At 38.1% G+C, this 19175-nt stretch overlaps 1 protein-coding gene across 1 annotated transcript in view; it reads left to right on the forward strand.

Moving 5' to 3' along the window:
• Nucleotides 1-19175, forward strand: part of drosha (ribonuclease 3 drosha) — a 221289-nt gene that overhangs the window by 136899 nt on the left and 65215 nt on the right. Inside the window, exon 13 of the mRNA XM_083144582.1 lies at nucleotides 17055-17167. Coding sequence (XP_083000708.1) covers nucleotides 17055-17167 — 113 coding nt within the window. The remainder of the gene's footprint in view (nucleotides 1-17054; nucleotides 17168-19175) is intronic.

A 19175-nucleotide genomic window follows, 5' to 3' on the forward strand; every position in this document is an offset into this window, starting at 1 on the left:
CTGGGCTCTAATGATAACATATAGAAATGAGGGAGCATGGAATGGTATAATCAGCACAAAAATTGCAGTACTGGAGTTTGTTTGAGTGCAACAGTTTGAATATGTGGGTACCAATCTGAAATGAAAGCAAAATTAGCACAAAAAAAATGTACTGTGGATCACATGGAAATAATTATAACACATGTACAGAAATAGTATAATACAAATTTATCATACAATTATAAGACCTACTATCAGGAATCATTCAGGTAAAATTAAAACATACAGCAGAAGTCACAAAAGTTACAAGATCATTACCTGCCAAGTCATTAATAAGAATTTCTGGGATAACTTGGGCTGCTTGGCAGGTTTATATTAAAATGTAATCAAGAGAAATTGTTACTTGCCGAAAAGATGGGTAAGTTGGAGGCTTTTTTTCTGCATTAATAAATCTGCAGGCTTTATTATGGCAGAGAATTGGCAGAAGAAGAAAGTAAGTATCTTACTTCATTCAACCAATAATGAAAGCTAAGCTACATTTCAAAGCAACTCTTTGAATAGAATTCAATGGAGAAAGATAATTTTAAAATGGCACAACTGAAAATTTTTCAGTGTTAATTACTTTTTAATTATTGTGCTAATTCTGTCTTGAGACTTTTTTTTAATGAAAAAACTTGATTATGATACAAGCTGCAGCATCACTACAGAAATAACTTAATCTTTTGTACTTATAGCAGCACATAGCATTGCTTTTCTGTTTGACGATATAAAAAATTATTGTGTGAAAACAAAGATTGCAAAATGGCAAAAACGAAAAAACAGCTGAAAACTGTTTTGGCAACGGTGCTGTCTGATCCTAAATGAACCACCTATCTTTAGCCTTTTCTGACACGATTAACATTTCTTCATGTTTTCCAACACATTGTCTTTCTACTTCTGATAGCTAACACTTTCTGCCTGTAAAATAATGAACTTGCAAGTTGTGATAATAATAATCATCATCATCATCTTATTGTACAGGAGATGTACAGCAGATTGTCTTTCTACCAATGAAGTTCCTACATCTACAAACAGGTCAAACAGGTCAGGTATGCAGAATTGTTCATGGCAGATTATCTTATGGAAATGAACTTCTTTTTATGTAAACAGAATAATTAATATCTTTACTACAAATGAAAAATATTTAAATGGAAGACTTGGAGTGGTAAGGTGAAAAATTAAATTTGTATTTCATTGTACATCTTCAAACTACTGATTGTAACTTCCATGGACAAGAGATTATAATTTTTAATTTGTGTTGAAATTATATTATTAATTTCTATTCAGTCTCACATTTTTGCCCATACTGATAAACTACTCCCTCTGTCCCATAATTATAGTCTGGTATGCCAAAATGGTAGTACAGGAATGACAGACAAAGAGGCAGGTGGATAGCACAATTTGTACTGATCCTTGAGTAATAAAGTTATATGACTCATTCCCGTGTTTCATGTTCTTCTTCTGTATACACCAATGTCACAGTTTGAATATCGGAAAATTATTATGACACAACAAACAAAAATGTACCGGACAATAATTATGGGACAGAGGGAGTACCATATAAAATTGCAAATGTTTCTTGAACATGAAAATTCATTAACTTCCCTAATGCATGCAACATGGTAACATTTTCCTTGCAAAACTAGGACATATGAATTACATGCTTACAACAAAATGACATAATTTTACATGTAGAAATGTATAAATTTATGTTATTTCTATTTTTATGTTGTTCCTCAATATGACTCTTCAGTTTTTGTGTTATGGGTGCCTGAAAATTGATTCCACCAGTCATCCCTTGAACCTTTATGAATACGTACACCATTGTTGTTTGCTTTGGCATGAGTAGAATGCATAACAATTGTGCCGAAATGTAAATCCTAATCTAACGGAGACTATGAATCTGATTGTTCATTTTGCTTTTGCACTATATGTGCATTGCTTTCAAGCTGTGTTTGAGTACTTCACTTTTTCATTCATTTCATTCATTGTTGATTCACCTGTCACATTTTAAATATTCATGCCCTTGATTCCAATGAAAGTAACAGCAAATTCTTCTGTTTTCCCTTCTATATATGATATATCATTACAATGTCCATGCAATTTGTTTATGCTTTTTGGCTTTAATATACAGGGTGATTCTTATAGAACTGGCCTAACAAAATGAGATGTAATATAAAGTGTACTGTATAGTTTTTTAACATAATTTATGCATGCCTTTCCTTCAATAGTGTGCCTTTGACTGTGATCAGAGCATGTGTTGAAACTTGAGAAAGTGTCTATCGTTTTCAAGAAGGCATGCCTGCACCCACGTTTGCATATTCGCCGTGACTCACTGCTGTGTTTCTCCAGTGAAGTTCCTGATTGCAGCAGCAATGTTGTCCTTTGAAACTTGTAACGTATGCAGGGTTGGATGAAGGAGAGGGTGTATGCAAACAAAACTATGTACGTTACAAGCTTCCAACATTGCTGAAATCAGGAACTTACACCGGAGAAACATGGCAGCGAGTCACAGCGAATATGCAAACGTGGGTGGAGGCATGCCTTCTTGAAAACGGTGGACACGTCCAGGTTTCAACACATGCTCTGATCACAATCAACGTAATACTATCCAAGGTATGTCATGCATACATTACGTTAAATACTATATGGTGTATTTTATATTACAGCTCATTTTGTCAGGCCGGTTCTATAAGAATCACCCTGTATTTTGCTTTGAAGGGTTGGCTTTTGAAATTTTTGCCTCCTACCAATAAAATGCTGACATAAAATTTTCAATACCAGTAACTACTGATTCGATATAAAACTCCAAATGGTTCATGAAGATTATGAATAGTTCATTGACCTCCTTACTAAAATGTATGTTACCAGATGACTGCAATGCAAAAGGAACTTCATATTTAGACGTTTACTGTTTTTTTTTTAAAAAAATAGTAGGGAATGGAAATTATATGTTTATATCTATAAAGAAATTAACTAAATGGCAGAATATTGCACTAAATTATAAGATATTTATAGATGTATTGGATCAGTAATATTATCAGTAATTTTACCGATAAACTGATAACACCGATATGCCTTTATCGGCTGATACTGATAAAGTACTGATTAATCAGTCCCTTTTCTAGAATGTATATTTGAAGTAAATGACTTCTGCAACATTGCGTCTTGTGTCATATTTACTCTTATAAAGAATACATTCATAAGGAGCCACGCTGGTCTAGTCAGTATGACATCTGACTGCCACATGGGAGACCCAGGTTCCAGTCCCGTGTTGGGTGATTTAACGTCAGAATTTTTCCGGCCTTGTCGCTAAATAAAGTGGCTCCGGGGTTCACCCAGCTCAAGTCAGTGAGTACCTTGGGACAACCCTGGCAGGTAAATGTGGCCGGAGTGAGGCTCCAAAATGGCTTAGATGAAGAATGTGTGTGTGTGTGGGGGGGGGGGGGGCAGGGGGCACAACCCCTAAATGTGCCTTCATAGCATGGTTCTACATGCACAGGGAACTTTACTTACCAGTACATTCATATTTACCTTGTTCATCATATATGTGGTGATGACAATGCTGCAAATTTGATTTGCAGTGCAGTACTTCTGGAATTCCATTTTAGATGTTATTTTCTTGCTGATTGATTCAGATTGAAACTACTGGCCAGCCTCCTTGGTGGTTAGCACATTGTGCTACTACACCAGGGGTCCTGAGTTCAAATCCTGTCATGGATGTTTGTGAGTGTCCATTCATCAATTTCATCATATCATCACTCATCCCCATCTTCGCAAAGTAGCCAAAAGTGGCACAAAAAGCGAAGTAAAATAATGCAAATCAATCACTCAATCAGATCCAAACTACTAATGCAAACACCTATTGATGCACTAAACAATGCAGTTCACTGTATTTGCATGCTTCACTAATCATCCTATGAATTGCTGAAAAATTATCTTCTTGCTCAGTTCAGATCATATCCACTTCTCTAACTTCAGCCTCTACACCACCAAATTCTGGCATTGCGGTAAGGAATCAATCATTCGATATTCCCATTTATGACTTATTTTCAGGAAAAACAGGAGATAATAGCTTTCAGATGTGGATTTCATCAAGACAATTTTTAGCTTCAGATCAAATGTAAGTACAATATTTATCATATTGCTTTATAGCTTCAGTAATTGTACTTGCTGCATAAGACAAGATCTTCAGAATAAATTCCAGCCCCACTTTCTGGTCTTACCTTGCTTATACGTACAAACAGAATGGACATGTGATGTATCTTCCAGTAATCCACCAGAAAACCAATTTCAAGATTAATACATGTTCTGATGTTAATTTTCTCTTTTGGGAAATGATTTGTGTTAAAACCATTGAAGAAAGGAAGGGGTGAAAATCCCCGGAGTCAACAAGATATGGCCCACAGATTTCACCTCACACTGTCAACTGTGAACAAAACAATTTGCAAGCGCCTCAGGTTGAAGTGTGTGTGGAAGGCCCGTGTACACCACCTTCTACCGCGTCACATTGCCGAACGTAAGACGAACTGCTGAAAACTGTATGAAAAGTACCTGGCGCATTCCAAATGGAAGAAAGTTATCACAATGGATGAATCATATATCCATCTCACTGCTGTTGGTCACATTCGGGCGATCACATACTGTGACATTGATGGCATAGTGCAAGGAAAGTTTCCCTCGTGCCTGTATGGTTGTGACGGGATTCGGATATGAGGGTAAGTTGATGATATGCAAGGTGAACAGAAACGTGAAGGTGAATGCCAGATACTTCCAAGACTCCAATTCTGACAACTATCTATCTGAGAGACATCCCAAAATTGTATGGAATGGACGCGAACCAGGTGATGATCCATATGGACAAGGCTTCGAGTCATACCGCCAGAACATCACTACATTTTTATCAGGAAATGGCAGAGGAATTATGAATTCGTGTCATTCCGTTTGAAGACATTCCTGTGAAAAGCCCAGATGCCAGTCCAATGGATTTTTGCACATTTGGACTGTTGAAACGACGTCTTCAACATCGCCGCCCGCACACCCTGAATGGTCTATGGAAAGCTTGCAGGGAGGAGTGGGACAGAATTCCCCTGCCTGTCCTGCACCGGAGCTTGCTGCAATGGAAACTGCGATGCCGGTCGATAGTCCACAATGCTGGGGGTCCAATAGAACATGATCGGTAGTGGCTGGACGGTGTCTCTTAAGGTGAGTACCCGTCAAACATTGTCGGATATAAAGCGAACAACCTCTGTACATAATGCTATTTTTAAAACAATAACATAACACTGTTCACTTCATCTTATTTTTTGAAAATCACATCAGATAGATACCACCATTCTGTGTTGTGCACTCTCAAAGTCGACAGACAAAATAATCCATTACAGACACCAACATTGCAGGTGAAATTGGCTGGACTACTTCTCCAATTCTCCTCTTCATGGTCTCCAAGTATGGGATACGTGTTCAAAAACTCTGCTCTTGAGGTACCTCCAGAGAAATAAACCACAGGCCAATTATGTCCCTTCAACGTGAGGTGATTCTGCCTACGAACACATTATGTAGCATTGTCATTGTTTCTCAAGTGGCATATGTAATTGCTTTGTCTTGTTGGACATGAACTACAGACCTCAGTGTTGTTCTGGTACTCTTCCATGTCTCCCAGTGTTATACTCAAAACTGCTTTTGCAATTTATTCTGCAAATCTACCATACAATGATTACTTTTAAAATACGCCTCTATCACCAAAGCACGTTGCTTAGGGGTCCACCCCTCCATTGCTACAAAAATGGCATCCCTCGTGATCTTATCTAGCATGCTTGTTTCATCCCTACTGTGGGGCAGTAGTAAATGCCAGCCTTTGAAAGTGGTAGATGTATAGTGCCAGACCCTGTACATTCAATTTTGATGGTCCTAATGTAGCAAAATATCCTCAATTTCACATTTTTCCCCATGTAAACCTTTATGAGTCAGAGGGTCAACATTTTGGCCACCCCTATATTACCGTAGATGATAGATGATCAATATTGGGAGACACACTGTAAATTTCACCTTTGCTAAAAGCCCTGTCATTACGAAAGAAAACAAATCAATTTCATCTTTCTACAACAATTAGTTCTAGAACTTTATTATTATTTTTTAGAAAATAATACTTTGCAGCATGTTTGAAAAAGACATACTTGAAAAGGCCCCTGCTTCAACAAGAATACACTCGCATGATGCTTCAGCCCATAAAGGTTAAATTTATTCAGCTTAGTCCCATGAAAAATGTAAAATCGAGGTTCCATTGCAGTAGCCTCCTCAACTGTAGTTCCACCAAATAAAAGTAAGAAGGATCTACGAAGGTTGAAGCATTTCTTTCAGCATTATTTGGCTTTCAAGTGCCCCTTGCTCATGTGACAAGGTGTCATATATATATATATATCCCATCTGTCTGCTAAATGTTAATTTCCTCCTTTGTATGTGTGTGTGTGCGAGGCAGCAATTAACATGCCATTTCTTGAAAACTACACAATATATTTCAGTTCTGTCTGTTTTGTTCATTAGTATACATATGACGGTATGACATAATCGAATTACAAAATAATATATCCATTCACGATGGATGTGGTAAATGCTGTTTAAGTATTACCTACATGAAGTTTCTTTTTTTCACTTTGCACAATTGGAGAGTTTTTCCGAATAATTTCAAAGGCTTACTGCCTTCATTCACTAAGGGTACGGTGTCTGGAGCGGAGATGGTTGCATGTCACTTCTTTGTTAGTTCCCAGGTGGCAGTAGTTGCATTTTCCTCATTTGACCCTGCTTGTGTGTGTTTTCTGGCTTGCGTCATTTGCTGTGCTTTCTGTTGTCGGGTGGCATTACAGGGTGGTGGTTGGGGGATTGGGCCATCTGCTGCATTGTGTTGCTTGGTGTAGTGTTGTTCCCATTCTTTATGTGGGTGGGGGGGAGGGGGTTGATGTGGGGGCACTGCATCTTTTCTTTTCGTGGTCTGGTATTTTTTGAAGGATGGGGTGCCAAGTTGGGTGTGCCTGTCCAATGTCCAGGTTTAGCACTAGTTTCTATTGGACTATGGCATTGGTTTCTTTGATAGTGTTTTCTATGACAGAGCTGGTTGGGTTCAGTATGGATGTGGAGGAAATGGAAAGGTTTGTGGTTTGGAGGTGCTGTGAAAGTATTGATTCTGGTGTGTCTTTTTTGGCATTTTGTATGTGTTCATCGATCCGTTCTTGCAGATATGTGTGAAGGCTCTTCTATAGAAGTTCATCCATACTCCAGCTTTCTATTTTTTTTTTTTATTTTTTTTTTTGGGGGGGGGGTGGATTTTGCATGTATGTACTGGATGCCTGAGCCTAGTTTTCTGTACGGAGGTGATGAATTTGTCTTGGTGGCTTGTTGCTTCTCTTTTTGTCAATCCTGATACTTGATGCAAGTAGTTGGCAAAATTTGTGACCATAATGCAGTGTATGCATGAACCCCTCTAAAAAAACAACCTCTTTTTATTCCTTCCAAAAGTTTCATTCATGTTGACAATTGGTTTAGTTTCACCTAGGGATGGGACGATATGAAATTTTGGCTGATACCGATAAAGTTCCGATGTAAAATTTACCAGTACCGATAACCGATATTCTACTGATCTGATGTGAAATTCCAAATTGCCCTTGAGGAACCAGAATGAACCATTGATTTCCTTAATAAATGCATGTTTCAAGTTGACTGAGTGCATGTGTAGACATATGTAGACATTTACTTTTTTTAAAAAGTAGGGCATGAAGATTATCCATAAAAAATATATGCAAGTAGTTGGCAAAATTTGTGAACATAATGCAGTAAATTTTTCATACTTATTGTTCACTGTTAAATATTCTTATCTGTATGCATGAACCCCTCTAAAAAAAAACAACCTCTTTTTATTCGTTCCAAAAGTTTCATTCATGTTGACAATTGGTTTAGTTTCACCTAGGGATGGGACGATATGAAATTTTGGCTGATACCGATAAAGTTCCGATGTAAAATTTACCAGTACCGAAAACCGATATGAAATTCCAAATTGCCCTTGAGGAACCAGAATGAACCATTGATTTCCTTAATAAATGCATGTTTCAAGTTGACTGAGTGCAGAATTAGTTGCATATGTAGACATTTACTTTTTTAAAAAGTAGGGCATGAAGATTATCCATAAAAAATATATAACAAAATGGCAAAATTTTGCACTAAATTATAATATATTTATATATATATATATATCACATCGGTAATTTTGCCGATAAACCGATATGCCTATATCGGCTGATACTGATAGATTACTGATTAATCTGTCCCATTCCTAGTTGTACCACTTAACAGCTGCTATTTATACTCAAAGATACATGGCAATGCACTTATTCATGCATTTTCTTCTTCTTCTCGTCATGTGGATTGCTAGTTACTAGACACCATGAAACAAATGTAATTCTGGCATCACTTACTGAGATAAATCTCACATTCTTTTATGTATACCTATATTTACCACATAAACATTTAAGCAAAATCTCTTGATAATATTCAAATTGTCATATAAAAGATTACCTTCAGTTCATATCTTGGTTACTGATTTATTATTGGTAAATACGAGGGGATATCAAAAAGTAATTGAGTAAATTTTTTACAGCCAAGCGGAAATGTATTCACAATAACTGAAATATACATTTTGAAGGTTGAACATTACTCTACTTGTCCACATAGCATCCATTCACATTTATACACCATTCCCAACGTGACACCAATTTTTCGATGCCCATGCAGTAGAAATTGTTCGGCTAGATGCATCGTAACCAACGACACATGGCTGTCACAACTTCCGTGTCACAGCTGAAGTGTTTGCCAGCAAGGTGTTCCTTCAGTGGGCCGAACAGATGAAAGTCTGATGGGACCAGGTCTGGACTGTATGCTGGATGCTTGAGAATTTCCCAATGCCAGGAATTGACTTTTTGCATCACTGATGAAGCCACATGGGGACGAGCATTGTTATGGAGAATGATGACCTCCTCCAGAGATTTTGTTGGATGTTTACGATGCAGAGCAGCTCGTAGACGATCCAATGTGGCACAATATGCAGCAGCATTTACAGTTGCTTCTTTTACCCCAAAATCAGCAAGAATGACACCCTGGATGTCCCTGAAAATGATAAGCAAAACCTTACCTACAGACGGGTTGTGTTGAGTTTTTTGGGTGGGGGTGAGTTTGTGTGTTTCCATACCATACTCCGTCGCTTTTGTTCAGGGGTGTAATGAAAAACCCATGATTTGTCCCTGGTAACAATGAGGTCGAGGAGTGTGTTTCCAGCCCTATGGTACCAGAGCAAATGCTCAAGATTTATCCCATATGGTCCTCCATATGCTGTGGTGTGAGCTGTCTGGGGACCCATCTTGCTGGCACTTTGCGATACCCAAGTTCTTCATGGATGATGGTGTATGCACTGCCATATGAAATGCCCACTGCATCCGCTGTTGTTTGGATTGTTGACCGCCGGTCCTCCTGAATCAATGCCTCCACAGCGTCAACATTGCTCTGTGTGTGAGATGTGCGAGCCCATCCAGAACGGGGTTCATCGAAGACATTTACATGCCCTGCATTGAACTTTGCACACCAGTTACAGACATTTGTGAATGTCATGCACGTGTCACCATACACTGCATGCAAATCACGATAGATTTCAGGTGGTTTCTGTCCCTTGACCACAGAAACCAAATCACAATCTGCAGCTCAACTGAGTTGAACGTCTCAAGCGTAGCTGCCATTTTGAAACAACTGCCTCTCTGCATGCACGAGGTGCACACACCTGTTATCTCATGGAAAGATGGCGAAATACATGTACTTCCAAATGTATATTTCAGTTTTTCTGTTTGACTGTAAAAAATTTACTCAATTACTTTTTGATATCCCCTCGTAATAACCAAGATATGAACTGTTCTTAGTAATATTATCAACATTTGTATCAGTTCAATGTAAACACGGTCCAACTCTACTAAAATTGAAAATGCAGGAATTTTGAACATATCTTTTTATTTATAAGTGTGCAATTCTTATTTATGGTACTTCAAGTCTGTAAATTTTGACAGAAGTAAGGTACATGTAGGGATTTTTTGTCTAATGTAATGTTACGGATCTATTTCATTTTTATAAATATAGCACCACGGTAACAGCTTTTGAGACATGCATACTAGTTTTGTTAGGTTGAGTAGAGAATATGACAAATACTTGGTATACTCGCTTCTCTTAGTAGTACGGTGACTTGGTTCTTTATACATTTGTGTCCCAAGTTGCAGTTTAACTAACAATATTATAGTTTTAAAGTAGAACTTTCTATTACTTTCTGTAATTAGTATTTAATTCTTAGTGAAAGTTAAAACTTGCGTAATTAATTTCAGAAAGCATTAAAATGAGCACATGAAAATTGCACTGTATCAATTACACATGCTACTAAATTTGTTGACTGCACACAATCGTCCACTTATGTGTTGAATCAATATAATGCAGGAGGTGAATTGTGCAAATAAGAAAGCTTATTTCTAGGAACCTTGATTTTTTGGTGTTATTTTTTTCCAAAAGTGGTATTATTTTTCTTTTCTGTGTTATTTTTCCCAAAATTTGCATTTTTTATTTTAGAACATTTTTCTACCAAATGTACCTAAAATTATGCCCTCATTGTGTTCTTAAGGTAGTATAAATTGTTCATGATAGTTTCATACCCTGCAAATGAGCTTTGAGGAAGTTACTTTCCATTAATCCGATGCTATGGCCTCTGTGTGATGGTAGTATGCACTCAATTTCTGCGAAAATCATACTTTCCTCCTTTAGTGCAAAACATTTCTCGCACTGCAACTATTGATGTTACGGTCCCATGTGACTATTCGTAGCCACTCTATCTCTGCTAAAATCACACAGGGTGCATTATTTTATTTGATATATTAGAATGGTGTGGCTACTCACCGGGAATTCCTTCAATTCCGGGAATTATGCGTGAATTCTAAGTGAATTTTTCTCCAAAGACGTGAAAAATGGTAACTTTTATTAATCCCAATCCCATTGGATTTATACATATTTATTAATGCCCTGAGGCAAAGCTTTGACAGTTTAGCTTTAATTTTTATTGACAGGAAAAGAAAAGAAAGCTGCGTGGAAAATGAAACAGAATTCTGTCAATCCGTTTGCTTTGTTCGTGTCCTTTGCAGAGCAATCTATGACAGACGGAAGATTACTGCAAGATATCTTGAAAATTGATTATATTAATTTCCAGTTTGAAATTCTTATACAGTTAAAAAAAATTCGTAGATTAGTATATCCCGCAACAGTTGTGATTTGTGTTTGCAGATTTATTTCGAGTCTGAGTATGTGAAAAGGCAAATGTAATATATGCCGTTTAATTTATTTAAATTATAAATTTTGGATAAATTTGAATCACTCAGATCCTTTACATTGTTAATATATTTGTGTATGTCTATGTATGGGTGGTGAGAGGTAATGTTGAAATAGAGAAAACATGTTCTTGACCCTTGAATTTTTGGAAAGTTCATCTTGAAAACTGGGAATTATACTTGAATATTATCAAGATCCCAGAGTAGCCACCCTGTCACACCACTTCGATTGATAATGCAAGACTATATCACGGGATAAATGCCAATGTTACAGCTCCGGTTTGATGCAAAGTGTGTACTCACTTTCCACCAGAACTGCGCTACTTTACTCGGTGACACAGTCATTTCTGATAGAAGGTGAAAAATCATGGGAAATATCCATTTAAGCTTGGTTTCATGTAGCTATCTAAATGTATCCATGTATAGCACATACTACAGTTTTCTTTTGGATAAAGTTTTGGATAACCTGAAGGTAATACATTCATAAATATGAAGGGTCTGTCCGGAAAGTAATAAGACTAGTTCTAGAAAACCCAATTTTATTTACAATATTTCCAAATGCACTTAATAATCTTCAAAAGAGGACCCTTCCGCAGCGACACAGCTCTGCCATTGTTTGTATACCCACTGAAACTCCTTTTTGCATGATGCTGTTCAAGTTGTGCGTCTCTGATCCAGATTTACCAAGCTTCACACAAAACTTGACAGCGTAACGCCGCTCCAACGTTCTCTACATTGTCGCCGTGACATGTCTCTCACACAGAGGTTAGGTTTTCCGTCTGTCCTGTCGCTCTCGCTGCTCGGAGAAGAACGAACGTGGTACTGTTGAAAAGCTGAACTTCCCCTTTTTCTTTCTCTTCCAAGTGCATCTGCGCAAGATGCCAAAGCCAGTCTTATTACTTTCCGGACAGACCTTGTAGTACATTTAATTTTTTAAATCCTAGAACCCAAAAACGTAGGATTTTCATGGTATTTCTCATTCTTTAAGCGTAAAATGTGTTGAAATTCACAAAAAAGGACACAATTTGCATTTTATGCCAAATTTACATTATTTGTGATTTTGAATGAATGAAGAATGTGTTTAGAACATGTCACTACATACACCATTTTTTGCAGCAACTAACATTTTTCGGTGTTATTGCGTTTGCTAGAAGTCAAGGTCCCTACTTATTATACATTTGATATGGTAGATGGCCAGCATACAACTTCAGTATTACGTTTTTCATATTTTGGAAAATGAGAGATGCAGTAGTAAATAATCACAGAGAAACTTAATACTCAAGTTTTCAGCCAATCTGTTTTTAGTTTGTCTTATTAATTTCGGTGGTTACTGCCACTATCCTCGTTGGAACTTGTTGTTGCTTGCCCTGTTTCTGTTGTTTTTGTTCCTCAATTGCCGCTAGGCATGCTGTTGTCGCCTATCTGCCTGCACCCTCTGCCATCCATGCACAGTGTGTTGTCCACTATTGATGTTCATTTCAGGTTGGAAGTGCATGATGGCATGAGTGTGTGCACTTTGTGTTTGACATGTACTTTTTGATTTTATGGCTGTTGTTGTATTTGATACGTTTTGCAAGTCTGGTGCTAGGATGGCTTTTTTTTTTTTTAATCTGTTAGGTACTGTTGAATTCTCTCATTGATTGATCTGGTGGATCTGCAGATGTAATGAGTCTTGCACTCATACTCTGCATCATAGACAACTGGATTGTTGAGGAGGGAGAGGAAGTATCATTTGTGTTTGTTTACTTTGTCAGCAATTTTTGCAGTTGGTTTATGTGCTACTTGGATGTTGTAGGGGAGAAGGATTTTGGAAAGGAAGTTGTCTGAGGTAGAATGGTAGTAAAAAGTAAAAGTAAAAAGTAAAGTGTTCCCCTGAGCTTTGCACCACACCGTGAAGGCGTATATATATATAGGGGGTGGCTCACACTTTTTTGATCATGCCCGATTGTGGAGGTTATGTGATCAGCACCACACCCCTGACTGCCTTTACCCCCCAGTTTCCTCCAGGTACCCACTTTATATGACACTGGGTGGATGCCGAAGCTGTTTGAACAGGTAGAAAAAGCCCGGTTCTCTCCCGCTGTGGATCAAACCCGGGTCTCTCACATGGAGTCAGACACCCTAATGACTGAGCTACCGTGCCACTGATAGGATGGTAGGGGAAAGCAAACAATTTATTCTTGTTGGGAGTTGGTTGTGGTTTTGTGGGTTGTCTGGTCTGGATTTCTGCTTTACTGCACCACATGGAGAGTTGGTATTCTGTGTATCCATGATAGTTGCTATTTTAGCCTTTTGCTTGGGTGGATAGTTCGAAAGTGTCTGGTTTTCTGAAAACAGTGGTTACAAATTTGTCGGGTTTGCAGCTGATGGTGAGGCCTAGGAAGTTGCACTGCTTTCATAGTTTATAGTGAAATTCAGTCTGGGGTACCTTCCGTACCTGATGTATTATAGTTCTGGAGCTTGGAGTATGTTTTTTCAGCCAGGTGCATAACTATGTTTGCTATGGGAGCTGGTAGGAGGTTTCCCATGGCAAGGCCTTTTGATTGTTGGTAGAAATTGTTTTCGAATTGAAAATAATTGTATCTTAGGCAAATTTCCAGTAATTTGGTGATCATTTGTGTAACCTTTTGGGTCCCAAGTGTCTCAGTTGAGATACCCAAATGTAACCCTCGTGGTCCCAAGCATCTCGATCGAGACACTGTGTCAAGGTCGTAGTTTTTACGTTATAACTTTTCTATTTTGGCTAGAATTTCGATTTTTTTTTTTTTTTAGATATATATTGTTCCTAACACATGTATTGAACAGAAATGTTTCTTGCCCGTTTTTTTTCTTCATGAAAATGGAGGGGAAAAGGTGAGAAAAGGGACTTCTCTTTTGCATCTCTTTTCAAGGGAAAATTTTTGCCAACAAAGGAAGACCGGTTTTGTTGTTCTAAAGCAATGCTTTTCACTCCCACCTGGTAACTGCATTCGAAGGAAGCTTGAAAGTTTTCCATGCGTGTGCAAGCAGAGGGTGGCCCTGCTTGTGCCAGCACAGAAAACTTTCATTTTGTCATCGGATACTGTTAAACAAGCTTCCTTCGAATGCAGTTACCAGACAGGAGTGAAAAGCATTGCTTTAGAGGAGGGGAAAGACTGGTTGTTGAATCTGCGTTGTGAGAATGGAATTTCGAGGCGGGCTGAAGGAAACCTTTGTTTTTGAGCACAAGTGTTCCACAAGTTGCAACACAGGTTACCCTGCATTGTCTAAAAATAGAATTTCAAGCAGCTGCAAGAATCGGTGCTCATTTTTCACTGCATTCTAGCTTTTCGTCTGTGAAACATGTGCGTTGGTGTTAGTCGTTTTGTGCCCAAGTGCGAGGATATTTTTTGAGTGAAGTGACAGTCTTCCAAGGACTTTTTTGTCATCATTTCTTGTGGTGTGAAAGGTGTGCTAGTGTCGTTTGTGCCTGCTGTGTCCCCAAAAGGCTTGGGGGGGGGGGACCCCTTTTTTTTTAAAAAAAAAGGTATTTGTCAGGGGATTTTTCCCCTTTCCCCCTCCGTATGTACGCCGAATGTGCATAAATTATATATCGTCTGAATCTTTGATTAATTCTGGTTACAACAGTACATCTTTTATATCTCTAGGGCATTTAGTTTCTGAGCTATAGTCATTTCAATGTAACTGTGTTTCGCTCAATTCCGACAGTGAGACAGTGGCGTACAAGCCTTTCGTTTCAGGGGTACAACTCACGTTACATTGGTCATATGACAATGATGCAAATATTTTTCTGTTTCTTACATGCCAGCGATAATTTTTAAGTGCATTTTGAACTTTTCATATCCTTTTTTCAGAGGGGCAGGGGGAGAAACCCCTTTTTTTAAAAAAAGTATTTTTCAGGGGATTTTTCCCCTTTCCCCCTTCATACGTACGCCGAATGTGCATAAATTATATATCGTCTGAATCTGTGATTCATTCTGCGTACAACGGTATATCGTTTATATCTCCAGGGCAAATAGGCTCTGAGCTAAAGTCATTTCAAGGTACCACTGCATTTTGAAGCTTGAATCAGTGGCATGCCGACCATTCCTTTTGGGGGTACAATTCACGTTACATTGGCCATATGATAATAATGCAAATATTTTTGTGTTCCTTACATGTCAGCGATCATTTCCATGTGCATGTCGACACTGTCCTATACTTTTTTCTTGGGGGGGAATTGGGGACCCCATTTTTTTGTCAAAATTTTGGAATGTTGAGAATTAGCCCCCACCCCCGCCACATATACACCGAATTTGCATAAATTTCATATAGTCTGAATCTCTGGTTCATTCCGTGTACAACGGTATCATCTCTCTTGGGCAATTAGCCTCCGATCTACACTCATTTAATTGAAACTCTAAATTTTACTCAAAATCAGCTCGGGACCAAGGGGGTTACATGTGAAAATGGCCTTGGGACTCAAAAGGTTAAAAGATAGCCATAATGTTCAATTCAATTCAATGGTCTTTATTCTTGGGTGAGGTTCAGCAAATGCTGATCTACCACCTAACCCAACAAAGAAAAATGTAGTAAAGTACCTAGGTACATTATTATACATGAAGATTATAAGACACTACAGTTTTTAATGATATGTGGTCTTACTTTGCTTCTGATAATCAATCAGTGAATCATACACTGCCCTACGAAAGTGTTTGTAGTTCAGTTGTTTTATTTCGTTCGGGAGTGCATTCCAGATTTTAGGTGCCATGTAACTGAATGAAGATTTCGAAACAGAAGTTCTGCAGCGAGGTATATGGAGATTAGCAGCGTTTCTGGTGGAGTATGAGTGCATTTCACTCCTGGCTTTAAGCTTTACACTCAGATAGTCCGGGATGTTTTTATTTATAACATTGCAAGTAATGCAGGTCATGTGCACAAATTTTGGATTTTAGTTGTGATTTTCTACAGATAAATCAAATATTGTGGAATTAATTGTAAATTTTCTGTCTGTTTTCAGCTTTCTGCTTTTTAAATTGTATTCTATTCAAGTCCAACTAAATGTTTTAAGAATTGTAGAAAATTTCGGTAAACACTGAAAAAATCACATTTTTTACTACATCTCTATATGAAAAATTGATCTGGTTGGTATTGAAATTGTATGATATTTATGAGTTTTACATACTGTTATTAAAAAATTACAAGTAACCAATGATACGTTATCATGGCATTAATTTGAATTTGTAATTTAAGATAAAAATTTAATAAAATTGTATTGAGCTGAAATACAGATATTTTTCAAGCTTAATCAAGCTTATCAATGTAAGATTCTCCAAACGTTATCCTGAAATGAATGTGTCAATGAACCTTAAGACGTTTGACAATTCTTAATGTCAGATATTATACATTGACATGCTCCAAGTGTTTTTTATTTGCACAGTATTGTTTAATTAATTGTCATGGTGGCAACAACCTGTCAGTTAGCACAATACACTTTTATAAAGCTTTACAAATCTTCAAAAATGTTACAATTAATTTCATTTTTGTGTAGTTGTTTATAAGTTAAAACAACATATTTCAACTTGCTTTGCGATAGAACAGCTCTCTGGATTAATCACTTTTGTCCCATGTTATTGCTATTTGAAGCAATTTATTTATGTGTACATTTTTGTCGATATATTACAGGGAAAATTTTGGAACAAATCCTGATCATGCTCGCAATTCACTTACAAATTGTGGTATAAGACAACCTGAGTATGGGGACAGAAGGATACACTACATGAATACACGGAAAAGGGGTATGTTCACTTATTATATCACTTTAAAAAAATGAATAAACGTGGACTACTGCATATTTTAAATCACCTTACTTCCTTGTCTAAATAGTCTTGTAATGCAACCCAGTTTTGTTTAACATCCATCACCTTTGCTACACAATTATGCCTTCCCAATTACATTGAAATGGTGAAATTGGTGTAGTTCAAGTGTTGGCTGCACTACAATACCAGAAACAAAGACATACAGGTGGTGGACATTAACACTGAAACACCTGGAGTGCAGACACTAACCTTTATTAGTATGGTGTTGGGCTGCCTTCAGTACAGCAGCAACACATCTGGGGAAGGGCCAATAGTAGTGAGAGGGATTTACAGCCATTCCTCCTGAAGCACACTGATGAGTATACAACATGTTGTTGGTAAAGGGAAACATCGTTGCATGCGATCCTCCAAAAGACTCCATAAGGGCTCAATAATGTTCAGGTGTGGGAACTGGGTGGACTATAGCAGATGTTCAACTTCACGTTCATGCTCATCGAACCACTCTGCAACCTGTTTAACAGTGTGTGTCAGTGCATTATTATCCTGGAACACTGCACCACCATCCGGGAACAATATTTGCACCATAAGGTGCAGATGGTTCTCCAAAGTGGCCTTTGGCAATAACATGTCCCTCTGGAACGATCAGTGGTCCGAAAAACTGCCACGACATTGCACCCCACACCATCACAAACCCATCTCCCATGTTTCACTCTGGGCACTAAGTATTCTCCACATGTAAACTCTTCCAGATATTGGAAAAACATTGAAGGTCCACTTTCATGTCGTCTAACGTGCATGATTTGCGCTGCTTGCACCAGTCAACCCACTTTTTGGCATTGTGCTAGTGACCAAGGATTTTGGTATAGTAACCCTGCTATGGATGTTGACCCTATGAAGTTCTCGACGGATGGGTTTTGTAGAAACAGGTTCAGTCAAGTCTGCATTCACATCTGTGTTGGTTTTTGTAGCGGTGGTTTTATGCTTTTTTTTACACAAACGTCCTTCCATATCCCCAAACAGTTACGCCTCCCGGATGTGGTTCGTCCTTCATTCTGGTATGCTGCCGTGACCCTTCATACTGCTCTTGATACCCTGCAAATATTCACAATCTCCATTACTGATGCACGAGCGAAACGAGCACCAACAATTATCCATGTTTGGAACTCTGATATGTTCCCCATTCTACTGCATGAAACTGACATGCAGTCCATCTACTGCTGTGCTAATGTGACTGGCAGGCACACATCTACTCACTTGAGTGCCTGCTACGCTGTGCATGGCCAACAGGTGGAACAGGTGAACCCTCCAGCAGCATTTTCTATAATCACCTGTGTTACAGTTTCAATGAACACCATCTGACCATGCACACATGTACATACATACATGCGCATCTCATTTCGGAAATATTTGGGTAATATTGCAGTTGCTGTATGGTTTTTACGCACAGCTGCAATATGGAAAGTATATGTGTATAAGTTTGGATATTTGTAAATGCTCTTGCCTAGGCTGCCCTTTGCCCAGTAGCCGTTGAGGGAAAGCAACCGCTGGCTTCCCTTTTCGAGAGGTAACAATAGGGCCTTGCCTGGGTGGTTGGGGTTTGTTTTTTTGTCGGCGGTATAAATATCGGGTTCCGACTTGTTACGGTCTCTCATATTCTCAGATACAGATCTCAGAAAGTTGTCGTCTCTCAATGGATTAAGACAATTTTATGGATGCATCGAGACACACTTGATCTTGATAAGTGCATTTCTCTGTGTGATGGGGCAAAATGCAACTTCAAGCATGTGTTATTGGATCTGTAATGGATAGATGTATACAGGTATATGGAGTAGGGGAGGTATGTGTAAATAAGACTGTACATACAAGAGAAATCCGTGAGACGTTATTCCTCGTAACACAGTTGAAAGTGTTCACAGATATCAGTGTTCTATTCTGCAGTTTATATACATGTTAGATATAAATTGATAGATTGCTTGATAGGAAATAT

The sequence above is a fragment of the Lepisma saccharinum genome, chromosome 23, assembly GCF_977018435.1.
Source record: "Lepisma saccharinum chromosome 23, izLepSacc3.1, whole genome shotgun sequence".
Taxonomy (NCBI): Eukaryota; Metazoa; Arthropoda; class Insecta; order Zygentoma; family Lepismatidae; genus Lepisma; species Lepisma saccharinum.